Below are 23,110 nucleotides of genomic sequence, written 5' to 3'. Positions count from 1 at the left end.
TATCTTTTCTTGAAAGCCTCCAGTGATGGAGCTCCCACAACTTCTGGAGACAAGCTGTTCCACTGGTTAATTGTCGTCACTGTTAGGAAGTTTCTCCTTAATTCCAGGTTGCTTCTCTCCTTACTTAGTTTCCATCCATAGCTTCTTGTCTTGCCTTCTGGTGCTTTGGAAAATAAGTTGAAGTCCACAAGTCTTAAAGTTGCCAAGGTTGGAAACCTATAAAAGTGCATATGTTGTTTTCTCCAACTTAGCTCCCATTAGATCAGAAGTGGCAACTTTTAAGACCTGTGGACTTCAACTCCCAGAATTCCCCAGCTATCATTCTGGGAGTTGAAGTCCACAAGTTTTAAGTTTGGAGACAACCAAACTGGAAGTAACCAGGGCAGAGATGCTGGAGGTGAGGTAGTGCCCCCGTTTCAAGAGGACAACCTCCACTCAAGGAACTGAAAATTGCTTCAAGATCACCTCTAAACCACCAATGTTAAGTTAGGGATGATGGGAATCCCTTCTAGAGCAGGGGTCTCCAACCTTGGCAACTTTAAGCCTAGTGGACTTCAACTCCCAGAATTCCCAGCTTTACTGTCTGGGGAATTCTGGGAGATGAAGTCCTCCAGGCTTAAAGTTGCCAAGGTTGGAGACCCCTGTTCTAGAAAACCTGAATTTGAAAAAGGAGCATTGATCTGCCATGGAGAACTCCAAGCCACTTGCTTAGACAAGACCAAACCTTGGAAAACTGTCACTGCAAACCACTAGAAACATGTTGACGGTTATTCATTTTGCTCCTCTGCCTTCTCCCTGCTTTCCCAGTTCATCCCCATTTCCAAACAAAGATTGGGGGGAATGAATAGTAATAGCAACAGCACTTAAGATTTATATACCACTGGGAGCTATTTTATGGATGGATGGAGAACAAAAACAGAAGTTAGAAATAAATGGAGATCAATGAAATATAGAAAATATGTTAAGACAGAGATGTAAACAATATGATGATTCTTACAAATATGATTGTTAAGACTATTGTGTTTAATGTTACTATTATATTCTTATTAGAAGATACGTTAAGAGGGAGAAATGAATAGGTTTATTATGCTTATTATTATTATTGTAAGATTAGAGAATTAATATCAATGTCATGAACACCGTAAATCCTGATTGCACAGAGATATTTGTACCCAGACAACACAGTTTAATGGAAGATGAAATGTTCAAATTAGAAAAATTAAAAAATATATATTTTTTAAAAAAGATTTATATACCACTTCACCCTGTAAAGCAGTTTACAGAGTCAGCCTCTTGCCCCCAACAATCTGGATCCTCATTTTACCCACCTCGGAAGGATGGAAGGCTGAGTCAACCTTGAGCCGGTCAGGATCGAACTCCTGGCAGTGGGCAGTGAGTTAGCCTGCAATCCTGCATTCTAACCACGGTGCCACCAGGGCTCTATGAAGTTAGCCAGTGCTGTCGGAATGATCTGTGGTAGCTAAGATACTTTTGTAGACTTTCTACGAGTTAATTACAATAACAGATTGTTAGCAGAGGGCTTTGAAGTTTGCTGTTGATTCCCCCTCCCCAAGTTTTATTTGTTTTATTTATATAATATTCAATTTTCATCAAACTGTGTGTTCTGGGTACAATTATGTTTAAATAGTCACATTTATACATCTTTATTGTTTGCAGCATACAACTTTTTTATCCAACTTTGCTGTTGATTAACCTGTTAACTATTTTTTCTTCAAATACATACATACATGTATATGTATGGGTATATACTGTATGTATGTATAATGTATGACAGGTCAAACTGGATTTTAAATACATGCAAAAAATTTATAAACCTTGGTCCTGTTTCGTAAGGTTTGAAGCTATTATTGTTGCAATATATTTGCTAATGTCCAACTGGGGGGGGGAATAATATGTGTTTTTATTTTTGTCTTTTTAACTCACACCTTTTTTGACTAGTTTTGTTTTGTCTTTATAAATTCCCCCCCATTGTACTTTATTTTTCTGAATAAAATAAAATAAAAAAGAATTTAGCTAGCCACAGGGAAAAGCAGCCCCCGTATCCGACAGATAAAACTTCCCCTCCCTTTTAGCCGAAGCGGCCCTCACCCCCAAACTCCTTACCGGAGAGTGAGTAATCGGTGTTGGTCATCCTCATGGCCGGAGTGTACGAGACGCTTGGCATGTCGTGCCCTTTCTTCTGCTTACGTCGATACCACACAAACAGTGCCAGCAAAACCATAATAATTAGCAGGAGGATAATAATTCCAGAGATTGCTCCCACTGAATGCCTCTCAGATCCAAGAGCTGGGCTAATTTTAGTATAGGGATTTAATTCTTCCATCATGAGAGCCGCTGTTAAAAATAATTCACAATGCACCATTAAATTAAGTGGCGGAGGCCAGGTTGCAAGAAAGGGCCAGCTATTATGGGGATTACAGTTCTTAAAGCTTTTCCATCAGCTTGTCTGAAACGGGTCGGCGGACTACAACTCCCAGCAGCGCCAGCCCGCGGGGGCCAAGAGCGAGGGATGCTGGGAGATGTGGTCTGGCAATATCTGCAGAGCTACTCTTTGGGCCCCCATGCCAGTTGGAAGGAAACCTCAGCTAGCCCAAAGAAATGGCCTTCCTCCCATTTCATGATTTTAAAAGGTGAATCTCTGCCCCACGTGCCAGCTTTTGATTCACTTCAATAGCAATTTAGACTTATATACCGCTTCACAGAGCTTCGCAGCTCTCGCTAAGCGGTTTACAGAGTCAGCCTGTTGCCCCCAACCATCTGGGTCCTCATTTTACCGACTTCAGAAAGATGGGAGACTGAGTCAAACTTGAGCCGGTCATGATCGAACTGCTGACAGTGGGCAGAATTAGCCTGCAATACTGCATTGTAGTCACTGTGCCTTATTGATGGGGGGGGGGGGACCAGTCCTACGCAGATGACTTCTCCCAGTGGTTCTAGGCAAATCTGCCTTAATGAAATGCAAGGGACAGGAGGATCTGCAAAGGGGCAGTCAGAAAGTCAAGACGAGGGCCCACAAAAGTGGCAGCAAAGCTCCAACTTTTTCTCCTTGCACTGCGCCTAGCCATGGCGCCTAGTCGTGGCACCCATGTTGACTTATTTTGAGCCGCCTTTAGACATCCTTCTGGGAGATATTTGGGAGGGAAGGAATGTCCCAAACAGGACAATTTATTTTATTTTATTTATTTAGAAGATTTATATAGCCGCCCACTCACTCACACTGACTCTAGGCCAGGGGTCTCCAACCTTGGCAACTTTAAGCCTGGGGGACTTCAACTCCCAGAATTCTTACAGGAGAGTAAGAATTCTGGGAGTTGAAGTCCACCAAGCTTAAAGTTGCCAAGGTTGGAGACCTCTGCTCTAGGCGGCTTACAAAAAGTCAAAAACCCAATATAAAAAGAATAAAAAACAATACCCCCTTCCCCATGTGGGGGGTGACAACACACAATCTGGTGACAACACGCAATCAAGCAAGCCATTTAATGGGCTTTATTCCATGTTGGGTTCCCCAGGCCTGTTGCTAAAACCAGAGCCTTTCAGGGCCTTGTGAAAGCGTTTCAAAGTGTGGGGTGGGGGGGATGATGTTACAAAGGAAGGGAGGGAGGGAGCCACCACCGAGAAGGCCCTTCTGGGTCTTGCTAGATGTAGCTGCCCAGGAGTGGGGACCTACAAAATTCCTTGCCTCCCCACTCTGTTGGGTTGGGTAGAGGTGAGTGGGAAGAGATGGTCCCTCAGATAACCTGGTCTTTAAGCCATGGAGATCTTTAAAGCACCTTGAATTGCACCTGGAAGTAAATTGGCAGCCAATGCAGCTCTCATGGGAGAGGTCACGCATGTGCACACCTGGGCCTGCACCAGTGGTGGGATTCAGCCAGTTCTGTCCGGTTCGGGTGAATCGGTAATGATGACCGTGGGAGGCTCCGCCCATCTGGCTGGATGTAATGTATGAGCACTGCACATGCACAGAAGGTGGTGCGCATGCCCAGAGCTCATGTTTGCGAACCGGTAGGGAAGGTAAGTGAATCCCACCTCTGGCCTGCACTATGATATACGATGGCCTCTGAATTCGGACAGTTTTATTCTAAGGAAGTAAATGCCTTCCCTTGATGCATGACTGGGTCTCTACCTCCATATTGTGCCACATCTGTTAAACCTCAGCATTTCAGCTTTCCTTCAGTTTCCAGTTTCTAGTCCTCATGGAAAAAAGGTCGAGCCAAAGCCAGATAGTCTACCAACCCTGCCTTTTTCCCCCCCCTGTGTGAATTTCTTCCAGGGTATAAAACATTTTTTGGGTGTGTGTGTGTTTTTGAACTGTTCTGGAAGAATGGCCCGAGTTGAAGGCTCCGTTGAAAAGGAAAAAAGCAGGGGAAGAGAGAGAGAAGGAGTTGCCTCACCTTGATCGCACCTGATCCCTTTGAACCCGGGGCTGCAGTAACAGGTCCCTGTAACATAGTCACAGGTGGCGTTATTCATGCATTCGCAGAGCTGCTGGCAGCCGTAACCAAACGTTCCTTGCGGACACTCTGAAAATGCAAAGTGAAAAAAAGAGTTGTTAACCTAATTTTGCGAAGCTTCTTCTCCAGTAGCCCTGTACTGCTAACTAGGGCATACAAAACCTTCGCCAGACCAATTCTCGAATACAGCTCGTCTGCCTGGAATCCACACTGTATATCGGACATTAATACAATCGAGCGCATCCAGAAGTATTTCATGAGAAAAGTCCTCCACTCCTCTACTCACAACAGAATCCCTTATGCCACCAGGCTCGAAATTTTGGGCTTAGACAACCTGGAACTATGGCACTTTGATATGGCCTAAGCATCGTACACAAAATTGTCTGCTACAACGTCCTACCTGTCAACAACTTCTTCAGCTTCAACCACAACAATACACGGGCAAACAATAGATACAAACTCAAGGTAAACCGTTCCAAATTTGATTGCAGAAAGTACGACTTCAGCAACAGGGTGGTCAATGCCTGGAATGTTCTACCTGACTCCATTGTTACTTCCTCAAACCCTCACAGCTTCAACCTCAAACTGTCTACCGTGGACCTCACCCCATTCCTAAGAGGTCCGTAAAGGGGGCGTGCATAAGCACACCAGAGTGCCTACCGTCCCTGTCCTACTGTCCCCATTTATCTGTATTCATTTCATGTGCTCATGTCCATGTTTATACTTATACCTGTTATCTTGTACATGTTTGACAAAATAAATAAAATAAAAATAAAAAAAAAGTCTGGGAAAAACAGCCCAGCATTTTGCCAATCTAGTTATTCTTTTTGCAATGGAAGATGCTAGTTAGGAAAAAAACTCAGGTAAACCACACAGCATTCCTTCCTGTAGGGACAGTATTTTTCCAATCTTGGCCACTTTTAAGATGGGTGGATTTCATTTCCCAGAATTCCCAGCCAGCCGTATTTCTATTTTTGGTTTTGAGTGACTGTTCTCATTAGGGGGGCTACAGTTGGTGACCTTCTTTCTGATACCTTTTCCATAACGCTGAAGCCTCAATATCCCCCTGAGATTTTGTGAGACCCAGAGAGGCTGCAGAGGGCTGTCCTCCTCTCCCTGACCACTAAATAAAGGCAAAGAACAAGGGAGCGGTGTGATGGCCTAGAGGTGGAGCTCTCGCCTCACAGTCAGGAGGCCGTGAGTTCTATCCTAGGTAGAGGCAGATATTTCTCTCTGGGCACACTGAGAATATATCTGCTGAACAAAACTCCACATTGGTGACAGGAAGGGCATCTGGCTATTCAACGCTCTGCTAGCTCCATTCAGACTCCGGCCCACAAGGGATTATGGGGATCGTTAAAAGATGATGATGATCCACATTTTCTCCTCCAAAACCTTTTCAAAAGCAAATGCTTGTTCATCAAATTCAATGAGAATTAACAGGGAAAAATGTGTAAGAGAGTTTTTGGGCATAGAGACATGTCTGGGTTCACTGGAGTCCACTGAGATGATGGTGTACCTTCTCAATAAAAGAGGCCACCACTTTCTTAAACCATCTTTTGCCTTCCCCTTCAACGCTGGCTACCCTGAACAGCATCAGGCTGCCAGATCCGGTTTCTCAATGGATTTCCCATTGTGCCCCTAGGAAGTATCCCTTCAGGGCACACAGGGAAATCCCCCAACTGCAACCTGCACAATTGCATTTGACGGATTGTAATTTAATTTCCACAAGCAACTTAAATGCAGTTTAAAGTGTCGCTCTTAATAGAGTCAATGTTTTCCCTTCTGTAACGCTAAGCATGAAAAATTTGAAAGAATTTTTGGAAAACTCTGAAGGTCGCTCTCAAGTCTCTAGGAGAAATGTATTTCTTCAGGGTTTGAGGTCCTGCAGCCTTGAGCAAGACAAACCAGGCAGGGTCCCTGCTAAAGGAGTGTCTTCTCCAGGGACCCTCCGAACCGAAGCTGGCCCTGAGGCCATCAAAATTTTTATGTTTCCGTTTCCCCCTTGTTCTCTCTCCAGACTGCCAACATTTGGTTCCCCATAATTCTATCAGAGGGAACATGATTGAATGGCCAGTGACAAAATTTATTCATACAATTACCGTGATGGCGACAATAAATCTGGCGACAGCTTATTGTGTTTCTTTGGGCGATATTCAATAAGAAATGAAGGGGCCGGCTGTAAACCAGCTGGTGACTCTGCTACGCGAGTGGGAAAATTTTGGGGACACCAGCCAAGCTCTCCGCATTCCTCTTTGACCCAAGGCTTTGCAGATACATCAAGATAGGGAGGGAGGAAGGAAGGAAGGGAGAGAGAGGGAGGAAAGAAGGATGGATGGATGGATAGAAGGGGGGGAGGGAGGAGGGAGAGAAGGAGGGAGGGAGGAAGGAAAAGGGAGGGAGGGAGGAAGGAAAGAAGGAAGCAAGCAAAGAAGGAAGGAAGGAAGGAAGGAAGGAGGGAGGGAGGGAATGACTGCAGCCCAGAATACAAAATGCCCATTTCTGAGGATGATGAGATGGTTGTATGAATTCAGCCACACAGATGCTCTGTCTTCCACAGCACAGAACTGTCTGTTTTTTTCTTTGGGGTTACTGAATGCACCCTAAAACCCCCTAACAAGTCAGGTCTACTAGATCAGAGGCTGTCCATCCCCCCAAACTTACTCTGCTCGCACTGTTTTCCGGTGAAGCCAGTTCTGCAGGTGCACTGCCCGGTGATGTGGTCGCAGTCGGCCCCGTTCTGGCACTGGCAGACGTTGGCACAGTTCTTTCCATAAAAGGCAGCTGGACATCCTGGTGGGTTGGGATCCAGAAAGGACACAGGAAGAAGTCAAGCAATTGAAATTAGTCTCCAGGTTCCCCTTAACCATGGCCTTTGCTGGGGGAGCTTAGACCAGTAACCAGATTCGACTCTTAAGGTATAGCAGGGGATGATGGGATTTGTAACCCAACATCTCTGCAAGGTTGGGAAAATGGTTTGGGCCAGTGTTTCTCAACCTTGGCAACTTTAAGGTATGTGGACTTCAACTCCCAGAATTCCCCAGCCAGCATCCTTTAAGGTACGTGGACTGAAACTCCCAGAATTCCCCAGCCAGCATCCTTTAAGGTATGTGGACTTCAACTCCCAGAATTCCCCAGCCAGCATCTTTTAAGATGGACGGACTTCAACTCCCAGAATTCCTTAGCCAGCATCCTTTAAGATATATGGGCTTCAACTCCCAGCAAAGCTGCCTAGGGAATTCTGGGAGTTGAAGTCCACATGTCTTAAATTCTGGGAGTTGAAGTCCACATGTCCAAGGTTGGACAGTCCTGGTTTGGATTGTTAATAAGCCCAAACATGATTTTGAGGTTTCTCTTAAACCCAACAGCCCTGCCGTTTCTTAATCGCAACTTTGAGGAGTTTTTCAGGATTGGCTTCAAAGATCACCAAGAATCTGTACTGGGGAAATGAAAATGCTATGTGCCACTCTCTCTCTCTCTCTTTTTGTTGTTCACTTGTTAGGATTGATTTATGTTTTCTGGGTTTTATTTGCTCTGGTTTGGAGAAAGTGGCTTGTTTTGGCTGCAGTTCGACTTATAGCAACTCCAAAAATGCTCAGAGAAGACACTAGGGGGCAGTGCACACTTCTTGCAGAAATCTTCCCAGCAGGAACCTCTCAAAGTCTTACTCTGCGAACAGTAGGGACCCGTCCAGCCAGGGGTACATCGGCATTCTCCGTTCTGGGGGCTGCACGTCCCACCATTGTGACAACTGCACGAGTGAAAACAATCGCTTCCCCAAAAGCCCACTGGACAAGCTGGTGACAGAGAGAAAGAGAGAAAATAGAGAGAAAAAGAGAATATATATTTCCATCCTTGAAAGCAAAAAGTATTTAGAAAGTAGAATAATAGGGTTGGAAGGGTCCTTGGAGGTCTTCTAGACCAACCCCTGCTCAAGCAGGAGACCCTATACCTTTTCAGATAAATAACTGTCCAGTCTCTTCTTGAAAACCTCCAGTGATGGAGCATCCACAACTTCTGGAATTAAGCTGTTGCATTGATTAGAGGTTCTCACTGTCAGGAAATTTCTCCTTAATTCTAGGCAGAATGTCTTGTCATCTTTTTTTTTTTGTGTTGTGATGACCAGAACTGGACACTTTTAACTATTTTAACTATTTTGATCAAACAGCTGTAGCTCAGCAGCTTCTTCCGCAGAGATAGATACACTCTGTACATGCACTGCAGGGGTGGGTTCTAAATTTTTTTACTACTGGTTCTCTGGGCATGGCTTATTTTGTGGGCATGTGACAATTCTTTAGGATTTTTTTTTTTTATTTGATTTATATGCCGCCCTTCTCCGGAGACTCAGGGCGGCTTACAAGGCGTTAAGCAATAGCCTTCATACTTTTGTATATTTATACAAAGTCAGCTTATTGCCCCCACAATCCGGGTCCTCATTTCACCTACCTTAGAAAGGATGGAAGGCTGAGTCAACCTTGAGCTTGGTGAGAATTGAACTCACAATAATTGCAGGCAGCTGTGTTAATAACAGGGTGCGTAGACCACTGTACTATCAAGGCTCTTTAGCAGAGATACTGGTCTACCAGGTACTGGTCTACCAGGCTTTTAACTGCTTGCAGAACTGTACCGGTCTACTCATTTGTTTTTGGAGGCACTGGTCTACCACCAAACTGCCTTTTACCACTGATCAGCTGTAGGGCGGCCCTTTGAAGCCCGTGGCAAGAGTTTAAACAGTTTTTTTCCTTCTAGCCAATCAGCTGGGACTCAGGAGGCAGCAATAGATTGGGGATGGGGCCAAATAAAAGGTAAAAATAACGCGGGGGGGCAGAACCGGTTCAGTGACATCATATCGTCACCGCTACTGGCTAGACGGAACCGGTCCGAACCACTGATGCACTGAAATCTCTCCCCTCAGGATGGCAGGGCCAAGATACAAAAGGAATCTTGCATTTAACATTGACCCCACTTCATTCCTTTTCAGAGCAATACCAGAAGCCAAACAGCCGCGTATTGAAAGATCAGCCCTGCTTCATACCTGACAGTTCTCCAAACCACAAAACCTACCCAAAAATATAAACGGGAGAACAGGAAGACCTGCGAAAGGATTTCTGAATAATCTGTGAAAACTTGTTATATTAGGGGAAAAGCAGTGGTGAAATCCTCCGCGGATTGCCACCGGTTTGCTGCCAGCTAATGCGTGGCGCGCACCAAAAGCACACTGGGTGCACATGTGCAGTGCATGCCAAACGCGTGCTTCACGCGGAAAAAAGAGGCTTAATAAGGTACCGTATTTTTCAGCGTGTAAGACGCACCTTAGTTTTTGGGGAGGAAAATAAGAAAAAAGCTGATTGGTGGGTGGATCAGCCTCCCGAAATACCCCCAATCAGCTGTTCCCAGAGGTGAATTTTAGCAACAGGTTCCTTGGTTGTGAGTTCTGTGCCTTGCTTTTTTTTTGCTTTGCTGAAACTCTGTTTCAGAAAAAACTTTTTTCCTGCCTCTGAAAGCCTCCGAAACAGAGCTTCAGAAAAAAAGACACTGAAGCTCTGTTTGGGGGCTTCTTTTCTGAAGCTTCTTTTCTGATGCTTTTTTCAGCCTCCATTTGAGAAGCGGGGTGGGGCTACATTCGGAGTATAAGACGCACCCAGATTTTCACTCTCTTTTTTGTGGGAAAAAGGTGCGTCTTATATTCCGAAAAATATGGTAAGTAGAACAGTGAGGGGGGTGGGGACAGCTGTCCTGTGCGATTTAGCTTCGTTAGAAAGCAGGATTTCCTGTGTTCTGGCAAATATAAATCACATGGCACAGCTGATCGTCAGAAATACCGTTTCGAATGAACCTGTAGATTTTATCACTACCGGTTTGCCCGAACCGGTGAGAACCGGTAGCATTTCACCACTGGAGAAAAGCCATGAACCTGTGTGGTATTAGGCCACATTGTGTTAACAAACTAAATTGCAAGGAAAGAGCGCGCACAACTATGTGTAAAAATTGATGCAGAAATGGGAGAAATAAGATTTCGAAGCTGGCAGGCTTAAGAATGGAATGAAAATGAAGCTTATTGGCTATTCTGAAATTGATGCAGTATTTTTAGGGCAAGAAAATGCTGTCCTGAACTACATCAAGTATTAAGCAGGTTCCCACATTACGTGAAGCTGCCTAGATCCTGCTAAGATTGAGAAGATGGACAAAGTGCACAAATAAACACATATGATGGCTTGTTTAACCAATCATCCTGGCTTCAAGCGACCCAAACATTCTGGCGTTTCACAATCCCTTTATATCAGTGGTGAAATTCAATTTTTTTTACTACCGGTTCTGTGGGCGTGGCTTGGTGGGCGTGGCTTGGTGGGCATGGCAGGGGAAGGATACTGCAAAATCTTCATTCCCATCCCACTCCAGGGGAAGATACTGCAAAATCCTCATTCTCTCCCCACTCCTGGGGGAAGGATATTGCAAAATCTCCATTTCCACCCCATTCTGGGTGGTATTTGCTGGTTCTCTGAACTGCTCAAAATTTCCGCTACCAGTTCTCCAGAATCTGTCAGAACCTGCTGGATTTCACCCCTGTTTTATATATATACTGTATATATATATTTGCCACTGGCCCAATTTAGCAGGAATGCAGAGGAATTTCTCAAGCCTTTTCGAAAAGTAACCACCCACGAAATTGATAGCCTGCCTAATTTTTATTTTGATTGACAGCCGTATTGAACTCACGGAAGACCTACAATAAAAGCAAAATTGCAGCTGTCTGTTTTTATCCAATCCCTACTGTATCACTGGAGGTTTTATGTATTTTGCAACAAATGCTGTTTAATATCCCCTGCTGCAGAGTGAATATGGGGGGGGGGGAAACAATTCTGGGGACATGCTGGTGTTCCCTGCAATGCCCCTTCTCTGGTGAAGGTCTTGTTTCGAAAATGCCCCTTTTAGGATCCACAGATGTCAATCTTCTGTCTGGGCAATTTAGAAAAAATGACTACCTGCGTTTCTCAGACGCTAACAAGTACATTACACGTAAAGGGAACTGTAAAAGAATTTCCCTTCTATCTCTAGCAACTATAGCTATCTGAGCCTGGATAGCTCAGCAGACTAATGCATTGTAATTTAACTCCAGCTGTCTGCAATTAGTAAGTTCGAATCTCGCCAGGCTCAAGGTTGACTCAGCCTTCCATCCTTTCTAAGGTAGGTAAAATGAGGACCCAGATTGTGGGGGCAATAAGCTGACTTTGTATAAATATACAAAAGTATGAAGGCTATTGCTTAACGCATTGTAAGCCGCCCTGAGTCTCCGGAGAAGGGCGGCATATAAATCAAATTAAAAAAAAAAAACATGGACTGCACCACACAGAATAGTCAATAGTTTAATTATTTTATTCAGGAAAGGTTTGAAAAGAATCGCCTTTCCTTTAAAACAATTTTTTTTAAAAAATCCTGGTCTTTTGGGTGGATTAAGGCAGCATATTAAGTGGAAAACCTCTTATGGGTGAAAGATTCAAGTAGAACTCTTGGCCAACTTAAAAATTTTGTAAAATTGGTATAGTTCCTTGGTTGAAAGGCATCCTTTTCATATAGAATAGAATAGAATGGAATGGAATGGAATGGAGGAGGAGGAGAAGGAAAGAAGGAGAATAGAATGGAATGGAATAGAACTGGAAGGGACCTTGAAGGTTTTTTAGTCCAGCCCCAGGCTCAAGCAGGAGAATCTATACCATTTCAGATAAGTGACTGTCTAGTTTCTTCTTAAAAACCTCCAGTGAAGTGCCCACAATTTCTGGAGGCAAGCTGTTCCACTGGTCAATTGTCTTCATTGTTAGGAAGTTTCTCCTTAATTCCAGGTTGCTTCTCTCTTTGACTAGTTTCGAACCATTGTTTCTTGTCCTGCCCTCAGGTGCTTTGGAGAATAAGTTGTTGTTGTTGTTGTTGTTGTTGTTGTTGTTGTTATTATTATTATTTGTCGTATTTCTATGCCTCTCACTCTCCGAGGACTCTGGGCGGCTTACACCAAAGACAGTATACTAAATAGCATATTGCCCCCAACAATCTGGGTCCTCATTTTACCCACCTCGGAAGGATGGAAGGCTGAGTCAACCTTGAGCCGGTGAGATTTGATCTGCTGATCTGCTGAACTAGCAGTTCAGCTGAAGTAGCTGCAGTACTGTAGCTCTAACCACTGCGCCACCTCGGCTCTTTGTGGCAGCCCCTCAAATACTGGAATACTGCTATCATGTCCCCCTCCCAGTTCTTCTTTTCTCTAGACTGGCCAAACCCAAATCCTGCAGCCGTTCTTCGAATGTTTTAGTCTCCAGGCCTTTAATCATCTTAGTTGCTCTTATTTGCACTTTTTCCAAAGTTTCAACATCTTTTTTTGTAATGTGGTGACCAAAACTGGATGCAGGATTCCAGGTGTTGCCTTACGAGGGCTTTATAAAGCGGTACTAATACTTCATGTGATCTTGATTCTATGCCTCTGTTTATACAAACCAGGACTGTATTGGCTTTTTTGGCTGCTGCTGTTGCACACTGCTGGATCATATTCAAGTGATCCACTAAGACTCCAAGATCCCTCTTTATTATTTATTGGGGTCTTTGTGTAAATTTAGTTGCAGAGGTATCAGATGAAAAAAGGACCTTTGCAATTTTAGCAATAGTCCTCTAAAGACAGGGGTCCCTACACTAAAAATAAAGATGATTATGCTGGGATTAACAGTAAAGGATGATGATGAAGATGAAGATGATGTGTTGGGATAAACAGTTAAAATAAAGATGATTGTGCTAGGATTAGCGGTAAAAATAAGATGATTATATTGGGATTAATAATTATAATTAGGATGATTATGTTGGGATAAACAGCAATGAAGATGATTATATTGGGAGCAACAGTTAAAATATTGTTTAAATGCTGAAAATAATTGTAATGATTTATATTTTTAAAATACATTCAACTAAGCAAAAAGAAAAAGAAAAATGAAATGATATTTGGTTAGGATTTAAAGATTTAAGTAACAGGTTTTTGGGATAACGGCATTGTTAAATAGACAGAATTTAGGGAAATAATTGAGTAAAATATTAAGTTGGGTTAATTGAAAATTAAGATTTGTTAGTGATTTGTATCAATTTATGACTGGATCAATGCTTCGTTTTGAAAAGATGTATTTTATGTTTATGTTTAAAAATAAATAATAAAAAAAATAAATAAATAAAGACAGGGGTCCCCAACCCTGGGCCACAGCTCACTACCAGGCTCTGGCCTATTTGGAACTGAGTTGTGCAAGCAGTGGGGTGAATGTGTGTGCAACTCCACTTGTGCGAGCAATGAGTGCTCATGGTAGCACGCAAAGCTCCATTTGGGCGAGCAGCTGGTGCACGCACACCCACCGCTCCCACAAATGGAGTTGCATGCGCAAGCACACGCAAATGCCGCTCACACAGAACCATCCCCTTTCCTCCTCCCCCACCATTCCAGAAAGATTGGGAACCGCTGCTGTAATGGAGACAATATCATCTCCTTTTAGCAATCCCATAATCCCTTGCGGGGTAAAGTCTGGGCAACTCAACGGAGCTGACTGTTTACTGGCCGGATGCCTTTCCTGTCACCAATGCAGAGTTATATTCAGCAGATATTTATTTATTTATTTTTATTTTATTAGTTCAATTTATATGCCGCCCTCCTCTGGAGACTCAGGGCAGCTTACAATGCACTTATAGCAATAGCCTTCATTCTTTTGTATATACCTGCTTATTAGGGCTTTTGGCCCCACCATAAGCGGTGTTTCTACGAAGTCAACTTATTGCCCCCACAATCCGGGTCCTCAATTCACCTACCTCGGAGGGATGGAAGGCTGAGTCAACCTTGAGCCTGGTGAGATTTGAACTCTCACTAATTGCAGGCATCTGGCAGCTAAGTGCTACATAACAGCACTTAGTCCGCTGCACCACCAAGGCTCTTGAGATATATTCTCAACGTGCCCAGAGAGAGAGATATCTGCCTCTACCTAGGATCGAACTCACAGCCTCCTGACAGAGGTGGGTTTCAGCAGGTTCTGAGCAGTTCTGGAGAACCGGTAGTGGAAATTTTGAGTAGTTTGGAGACCCGGTAGTAAAAATTCTGACTGGCTCCACCCTCATCTATTCTCTGCCTCCCACGTGCCAGCTGATTGGGAGGAAATGGGGATTTTGCAGTATCCTTCCCCTGGAGTGGGGAGGGAATGGAGATTTTACAGTATCCTTCCCCTGCCACGCCCACCAAGCCACGCCCACCAAGCCATGCCACGCCCACCAAGCCACACCACGCCCACCAAGCCACACCCACAGAACCGGTAGTAAAAAAATTTTGAAACCCACCACTGCTTTCTGATTACGAGGCCACCACACCACTCTCTAATGGAGACAGTACAAATAATCTTATTGTGTAGATGGAGTGTGAATGTGCATTTGAAACATTGGTTTTCTCTCCAAAAAATGTGGCCAAGGCACTGTTCCCCGCATCAACTCACAATGGAAATTAAATCCGAAGTCCTATCCCTGCCCTGCTCTTCATGCAGGAGAGTTTGGAGAGTTTCCTATGATGTTTATTCAGAAATAATTCTCCAACTAAGCTCCCTTCCAACCTTAATTAAAGGCTTCCTGCCTTCCGGTCGTGCCCTTCTGTTGCTTCCTGTTGAGCACAGCTGGGAAATTAACAATGAACAACTAGATAATTATTATTTTTTTCAGATGGTCCTCTTAATTGTCCCTTATTTCTGTTCCTGGCATGGTGGGAAAATCGTATTAAAGGGTCTTCCTGCCCTCCCCTCCATTTTTATGGCTTCCATATTTATGAAGTGAAATAATATCCTATAGAGGGGGGTATAGGAAGGATTTTGTAATTAAATCTCTCCCCTCCCCTACAAATTGCCATTAAGCAGTAATTAGGAGAAACTCTTTGGGGGCAATTAATAGACTATTCACGAGTAATTCTAGCAATGATGTTCCTCAAGAACCAATAAATTGGGCTGCGTGTCCCGACAGGAAGCTTTTGATTAAACAAGCATTGACATGAAATAACCAATCATGCATTTCCAATAAGATACATGAACGAAGGGCAATTTTCATAGGGAAGATTCGGACGGGAACCAGATGGCATCAATAAACATCATCTCGGGATCAGAAATAGAGGATGATTACTCATCCTCTGTCCATTTAGAGATTTCCTTTAACCTAATCTGCAGTGTTGTGAATACAGGTAGTCCTCAATTTACGACCACAATTGAGCCCAACATTTCTGTTGTTAAGTGAGTTTTGCCTCCCCCTTTTTTGCCACAGTTGTTAAGTTGAATCACTGCAGTTGTCACGTTAGTAACCCTGTTGTTAAGTGAATCTGGCTTCCCCAGATTTGCTGGTCAGAAAGTCCCAATAGGGGATCACGTGACCCTGCAACCGTCATAAGTATGAACCAGTTGCCGAGCGTTTGAATTTGAACACGTGACCGTAGGGTTGCTGCAAACGGTCGTAAGTGTGAAAAACAGTCGTCGCTTTTTCCCAGTGCTGCTGTAACTTTGAATGGTCACTAAACGAGCCGTTGTAAGTCGAGGATTACTTACAAATATATTGTTATCCCTCAACAGTTTCAAGACACTTCAATAAATTATTTATCTTCTCCATGGTTGCTACCAGATGCATTCATTGAACATTGACATTGTATAAGATAGAAATAGAAATAGAATAACAGAGTTGGAAGGGACCTTGGAGGTCTTCTAGTCCAACCCCCTGCCCAGGCAGGAAACCCTACACCACTTCAGACAAATGGTTATCCAACATCTTCTTAAAAATTTCCAGTGTTGGAGCATTCACAACTTCTGGAGGCAAGTTGTTCCACTGATTAATTGTTCTAACTGTCAGGAAATTTCTCCTTAGTTCTAAGTTGCTTCTCTCCTTGATGAGTTTCCTTGATCTTCTGCCTTGGGCAGGGGGTTGGACTAGAAGACCTCTAAGGTCCCTTCCCGGACTATGATTCTAACATACTAAGCTTGGATTGCAGCAAATATGGTTAATGGTTGTTTTGGTCTGAATCCTGCTCATCTGAAAAAAAATTATGCAGCCATATAGTATGCAGATGTTGAAGATGGGTTAACTCAGTAGTGGGATTCAGCCGGTTCAGCCAAACCGGTAGTTAAATTGCTGTCTGGTCCCTTCCCTCCCCTCCCTGCTCCTTCCAGGAGTCCCCATGCACTCCATTTTGGCTCTCAGGCAAGTGCAGGGAGGCCTACTAGGCCCAAAATGGAGTGACTGGGGTGGTGGTGGGGGGCAGCACATTCCCCCCCATGGATCGTTTTTGCTTCCAGAGGGGTGCAGGAGGCCGAGTGCTGCCTGTCACAGTCCCTGGCCACACCCACCATGGCCACGCCCACCCAGCGGGTCATTAGGGCAGAGAACCTGTTGTTAAATTATTTGAATCCCACCACTGGGTTAACTCACAATCAGCTTAAGCCGGTCCAGGGAACACAACCCATGAATTAAGAATCAGAGAACTAACATTCCAGAAAGTGAACCTAAATAAGTGGCTTCTGCTAGCAAAATACTTTAAATTAAAACCTACCTAAATATACATCGGTAACCTTAAAAGAAAATTGCTGCAATGCAGAGGTGGGTTTCAGCAGGTTCTGACCAGTTCTGGAGAACCGGTAGCGGAAATTTGGAGTAGTTCGGAGAACCGGTAGTACAAATTCTGACTGGCCCCGCCCTCATCTATTCTCTGCCTCCCGAGTCCCAGCTGATTAGGAGGAAATGGGGATTTTGCAGTAACCTTCCCCTGGATTGGGGAGGGAATGGAGATTTTACAGTATCCTTCCCATGCCACACCCACCAAGCCACGCCCACCAAGCCATGCCATGCCCACCATTCCATACCCACAGAACCGGTAGTAAAAATTTTTGAAACCCACCACTGCTGCAACGGTATGCAAACTAAAAAGATGATGGGTTTCTCTTACTTTGTGAGCAATCTTTGCCGATCCATCCTGGGAAACACTGGCAAGAGCCATCTGTAGGATTGCAGGTCCCATTGTTTGTACACAAACACAACTCAGCACAGTCCTTCCCGTATCGTCCACTTGGACACACTGTGGAAACAAAAGCAAGCTGATCAGGGTGGCCTTGTGTTGAATCTCCTCTTGAAGCTCACCACCTTTGCGTAAGTGTGGAAGAAGAAGTGGCTCTCCGAGGAGTTGCGTGTTGACTTTGGCTGACCTTCCACCAGTTCCTGTTTTTGTACAATGGGTAAAGGGAAAGAAACTGAAGTTTAATCCAGACAAGATTTCACTTGGATGTTCTGTATAAGGGACCAAAGCTTGTGTTGATTGGGGTTGTCCTGTCCATGAGGAACCAAATTCATATTTATTTATTTATTGGTTCGATTTATATGCCGCCCTTCTCTGGAGACTCAGGACGGCTTACAATGTGTTAAGCAATAGCCTTCATACTTTTGTATATACCTGCTTAGTAGGGCTTTCGGCCCCCGCTAAGTGGTGTTCTTTTTTATACAAAGTCGGTTTATTGCCCCCACAATCCGGGTCCTCATTTTACCTACCTCGAAAGGATGGAAGGCTGAGTCAACCTTGAGCCTGGTGAGATTTGAACTCGCAGTAATTGCAGGCAGCTGGTGTTACTTAACAGTGCTTTAGTCTGCTGCGGAACCAAGGCTCTTGTAATATGAACTCAACTCACTTTGCAGAAGTGCAGGTGGACAGTCCACCAGCTCTCACCAGCTTGGACTGCTACACCAGCTGTGATACTGTCTAAAATCAGATTTATCTTTTTTTTAAACTTCGTGATCTCTGCTTATACTGTTGCAATGCAGTCTTAAGTACAGCTGCCTCCGGAAGGTGTTCAAGAAAGGGCTGTCCAGATGTTGGCAGGATAAAAACCACTGGAACACATGTTACTAATTCTGTGTCAGTTTTATTAGCTAGGTTATGTCTAGCCTATCAAAGAGAAAGAGAAGACATCATTGTCTTCCAGCACTTAGGCCAGGGGTGTCTGACTCGATTTCATTGAGGGCCGCATCAAAGTTGTGTTTGACCTCGGAGGGCCGGGCCATGGTGTGGTGTAGGTGGGTGGGTGGACATGGCCATAGTGGGCGTGACACAGGACCATGTCGGGGGCACCTGTGGTGGCCAAGTACTAAGGCAGGACTTCCCTCCCTCACTCTCATTATAACCTTCCTTCCTTCCTTCCTTCCTTCCTTCCTTCCTTCCTTCCTTCCTTCCTTCCTTCCTTCCTTCCTTCCCTTCTTTTTCCTTCCCTCTTCATTCACCTTTCTTCTTCCTTCCCCTCTTTTCTTATTTTTCCTTCCTTGCTCTCTTCCCATCTTCCCTCCTTTTTCTTTCCTCTTTCCCTTTCTCTTTTCCTGTCCTTTCTTGCATGCTCAAATGCAAAAGGGGGAAACATTTCTCCTTTCGTTTTTCTTTGTTTTGATAGCTCTCTGCCAGCGAAAATGGAGCTCCATTATCGCTGGCAGAGGCCCCAAGGCCTGGTCTTTGCTGTTTCCAGGCCAACCCCATGCGCCAGATCTAAGGAACCTGTGGGCTTGATCCAGGCCTTGAGTTTGACGCCCCTGACTGAGGCTTTCACAGAGAAGAGGGGATCAGCCTCTTCTCCAAAGCACCGGAGGGCAGGACAAGAAGCAACGGATGGAAACTAATCAAGGAGAGAAGCAACCTGGAACTAAGCAGGAATTTCCTCACAAGGAGGACAATTAACCCGTAGAACAGATTGTCTCCTGGAGTTATGGGGGCTCCATCACTGGGGGTTTTCAAGAAGAGATTGGATAACCATTTGACTGGGATGGTGCAAGGCAGGGGTGAAATGTAAAATTTGTTACTACCGGTTCTGTGGGCGTGGCTTGGTGGGGGGGGGGGTAATGTGATGGGTGGGCGTGGCCAGCTTTTTATTTTTTTTTTAACTTTTCAAAGCATTTTTTCTAATGCTTTGAAAAGCCTCTGCCGATCAGGCAACTCAGCCGGGATCGTCAGAGACTTTTCTTTTTTTTTAAAAAAAAATAATCTTTATTTACATTTCAGTTAAAAAGAAAAAAAACAACACAACATAAAATGGCACACAAAAAAACAATACAACAAAAATGCTTTTCAAAGCATTTTTTTTACCACCTTTTCAGCCAAGAGGTTGCAGAAAAAAATGCTTTGAAAAGCCTCTGATGATCCCAGCTCACCCCCACGATCATCAGAGGCTTTTTTTTTTACTTTTAAAAGCTTTTTTTTTTGTCGGAAGAAATTGTAGAAAAAATGCTTTTAAAAGTAAAAAAAAAAAGCCTCTGATGATCGCGCGGCTCAGCTGGGAATGGTGTGGGGGGTGCGCGTAGGGATTTTTGCTACCGGTTCTCCGAACCACCCGCAGCCATCGCTACCGGATCGGGCGATCCGGTCCGAACCGGGAGCATTTCACCCCTGGTGCAAGGTCTCCTGTCTTGAACAGGAGATTGGACTAGAAGATCTTCAAGACAAGTTCCTTCCAGCCCTATGATTCTATGTTCTATGCTTTCTACGTTGGATTCATAATGTTAGCTTGGGTTAAAAAAAAAAGACTCCCAGATGTTATAGGATTTATTATTTGAATACGCACTCATGTATACCAATGTGTCAAGACTCAGCAGGTTGTTTTCATGGACTGTTCTACAAGATTGATTTGTCTGTGCAAAAAGGACCCAGAGCCATTTCAGTGATGGTCTCTACATTTGCACACTCCATACTAATGAGTTATGTATGGCTTCAACTTTGCCTGCGCTTAAACTAATATTACTTATTTCATGATGCTTTTCCTTGTACTCGGTCTTTTCATCTCTGCAATGTTAACATTAAAGAGTAATTTAATGGCTTGGTGCTTTTATTTATGATCTCTGCCTCTTTTATCTCTCTGTTTCTAACTATAATTTACAACGTTCTATGATTGGTCAAAGAGCAGCTTTGTGATATATCAGACATTTCAGCAAAGCAACTCTGCTGTCCGGATGCAAAACTGCTTCATCAAAATACAGCAAATATTATGCAAAGCCCCACTGTCTTGGGAAATGAGTTCCATATCGTGGTAGACTTCTATCTAATAAATCTTCATTCTCCAAGATGCTGTAAAGCTGAAGTAGAAGCCTTCAAAAAAGTTCATACTTCTCACAAACCATTAAACTCTACCAAACTTGTGAATCTCGAGCACGTCCGTAATTGATGGATCTAAGAATTTTGAGAGAAGGACAAAATATTCTGTTTAAGTAGGAATGGACAGATACAATCGCAATGCTAATTTGTTATTAAAGTTCTGAAAAAGGACTGCGTTCCAGTGCTATTAAAATTTCAGAAGCGTTCTTGCAACTATCGTGATTTATGGCTCAGGTTCCTTACATGGCTATTAAAAATACTTGGAAATATATTATTCCTAGCTAAAGTGGCCCCTTTTACTACCTATCGCCGATCAGACATGCATAATCTGAGGGCCACAGTTAGCCCCTGAAAGCTTTAGATGTGGCTTCCAGAGCTCCAAAATTTACTACCAGGCTGTAATTTTTAGCATGACAAAAGATGGAAAATGTTACATTTTCTGGAGAGTCATCCTAGTCAGTGTATTTCATTTTCACTGGATTTAAATGCAAATGTGAACTCGCTTTCACTAGATGTGTTCAAACAGGCTGAATGGCTACCTGTTCAGGAGATTGTAGAAGCGGATTCCTGCACTGGGTAGAGGATTAAATTGAGATAATCCTCCAGGTCTCTTCTAACCCCTACATATTATAGAATTACAGAATAACAGAGTTGGAAGGGAACTTGGAGGTCTTCTAGTCCAACCCCAGCAAAAGCAGGAGAATCTATAACTGTGATGGCGATCCTATGGCACGCGTGCCACAGGTGGCACACGAAGCCATATTAGTGGGCATGTGAGCTCAGCTCCGGCACGCATGCGTGCACTGGCCAATTGATTTTCAGACCTTCTGGGCCCACCAGAAGTCAGGAAACAGGCTGTTTCCGGCCTCCGGAGGGCCTCCGGGTTGGTGGGAAAGGCCCGTTTTTCGCTCTCCCCAGGCTCCAGAGCCTTTCTAGGAGCCCAGGGAGGGCAAAAACGGCCTCAGCCCCACTGGAGGCCCTCCAGAGGCTGGAAACGGACCATTTGCCAACTTTCAGTTCCACTGGAAGTCGGCAAATGGGCCATTTCCGGCCTCCGGAGGGCCTCCGGAAGGGGGGAGGGGAAGGCTGCTTTCGCCCTCCCCAGGCTCCTAGAAAGCCTCTGGAGCCTGGAGAAGGCGAAAAATGGGCCTACTGGGCCCACCGTGCCATTGTGTGCCAAAAGCACGGGGAGTGTGGGGGGCAGGGCGCATAGAATTATGGGTGTATGCACGCGCGCGCAACCCCCCCCTCGTGCTCCCCCCACTTTTGGCACGCGATGGCAAAAAGGTTAACCATCACTGCCCTATACCATTCTGGACAACTGGCTTTCCAGTCTCTTCTTGAAAATCTCCAGTGATGGAGCATCCACAACTTCTGGAGGCAAGTGGTTCCACTGATTAATTGTTCTCACTGTCAGGAAATTTCTCCCAAGTTCTAGGTTGCTTCTCTCCTTGATTAGTTTCCATGCTTACTTCTTGTCCTGCTGCCAGGTGCTTTGGAGACCCTATCATACCTGTGAGAGCCCCTCAAATATTGGAAGACTGCTATCATGTCATCCCTAGCCTTTCTCTTCATTAGACTAAGGACATTCTGGCTGGGGAATTCTGGGAGCAGATGTTCACCCATCTTAAATCTTGTCCAAGTTAAGAAACACTGTTCTGATGAGACACACTTCTTTCAGGAGGGCGATCTGATTCAAATAAACAACCTGGACAAAAATGACTTCCTAAGTTCTAAGTTAAGATAGATCCTTCCATCCTGATCGTCAAGCTGAAAGAGCCACTTGAAAAGTAGATTGTTACTTTGCTGGAGAGCGAGACAAACAGTAGCTGCTTACACTGGGCCGGTCTGGAGATCTTTTCTGTCCTAAACATGAGTGATCAACTTTGGGAGGGTAGCAGAAGTATTATGTCAAGTGATCTTGGGGAAAAAACCCACCACAAATCCATCCGTGACAAATGGATGCTGTGCCAGATTTATTTCCGTAGGTCCAACTCAGTGGTGAAATTAATTTTTTTTAATTATCGCATCTATGGGCGTGGCTTGGTGGGCGTGGCAGAGGAAGGATACTGCAATATCTCCATTCAGACCCCACTCTAGGGGAAGGACAGTGCAAAATCTCCATTCCCACCTCACTCTGGGGCCAGCCAGAGGTGGTATTTGCTGGTTCTCCGAACTACTCAAAATTTCCGCTACCGGTTCTCCAGAACCTGTCAGAACCTGCTGGATTTCACCCCTGGTCCAACTTCAATTTGATGTGGTTCAAACAGTTAATGTGACTAACATTCTCTCAAATATTTTTTTTTTCTCAGAGGAATCTGTAATGAAGTGATTACAGGGATTACAGGGTAATTGAAGGGCCTAGTGGCTCAGCAGACTAAAAAAGCATTGTGATTAACACCAGCTGTCTGCAATTACTGTAAGTTCAAATCTCACCAGGCTCAAAGTTGACTCAGCCTTCCATCCTTTCTAAGGTAGGTAAAATGAGGACCCA

The 23,110-nt window shown here is 44.3% G+C and overlaps 1 protein-coding gene across 4 annotated transcripts in view; it reads right to left on the bottom strand.

Moving 5' to 3' along the window:
- Nucleotides 1–23,110, bottom strand: part of MEGF11 (multiple EGF like domains 11) — a 726,402-nt gene that overhangs the window by 56,334 nt on the left and 646,958 nt on the right. For all 4 annotated transcript variants that reach the window (XR_015729726.1, XM_060694754.2, XM_087877753.1 and 1 more), the window contains exons 17-21: nt 17,443–17,571; nt 8,141–8,269; nt 7,137–7,265; nt 4,413–4,541; nt 2,125–2,355 (exon numbers count right to left, since the gene is read on the bottom strand). Coding sequence is in view for 3 of the 4 variants with exons in the window: in XM_060694754.2 (XP_060550737.1) it covers nt 2,125–2,355; nt 4,413–4,541; nt 7,137–7,265; nt 8,141–8,269; nt 17,443–17,571 (747 nt within the window). In the remaining variant the exon portion in view is untranslated. The remainder of the gene's footprint in view (nt 1–2,124; nt 2,356–4,412; nt 4,542–7,136; nt 7,266–8,140; nt 8,270–17,442; nt 17,572–23,110) is intronic.

This window comes from Pantherophis guttatus, chromosome 13, assembly GCF_059756535.1.
Source record: "Pantherophis guttatus breed Tessera chromosome 13, ASM5975653v1, whole genome shotgun sequence".
NCBI classification, from domain to species: Eukaryota; Metazoa; Chordata; class Lepidosauria; order Squamata; family Colubridae; genus Pantherophis; species Pantherophis guttatus.
The sequence above is the reverse complement of the archived record's forward strand: the minus strand, read 5'-3'. Positions and strand labels throughout refer to the sequence as shown.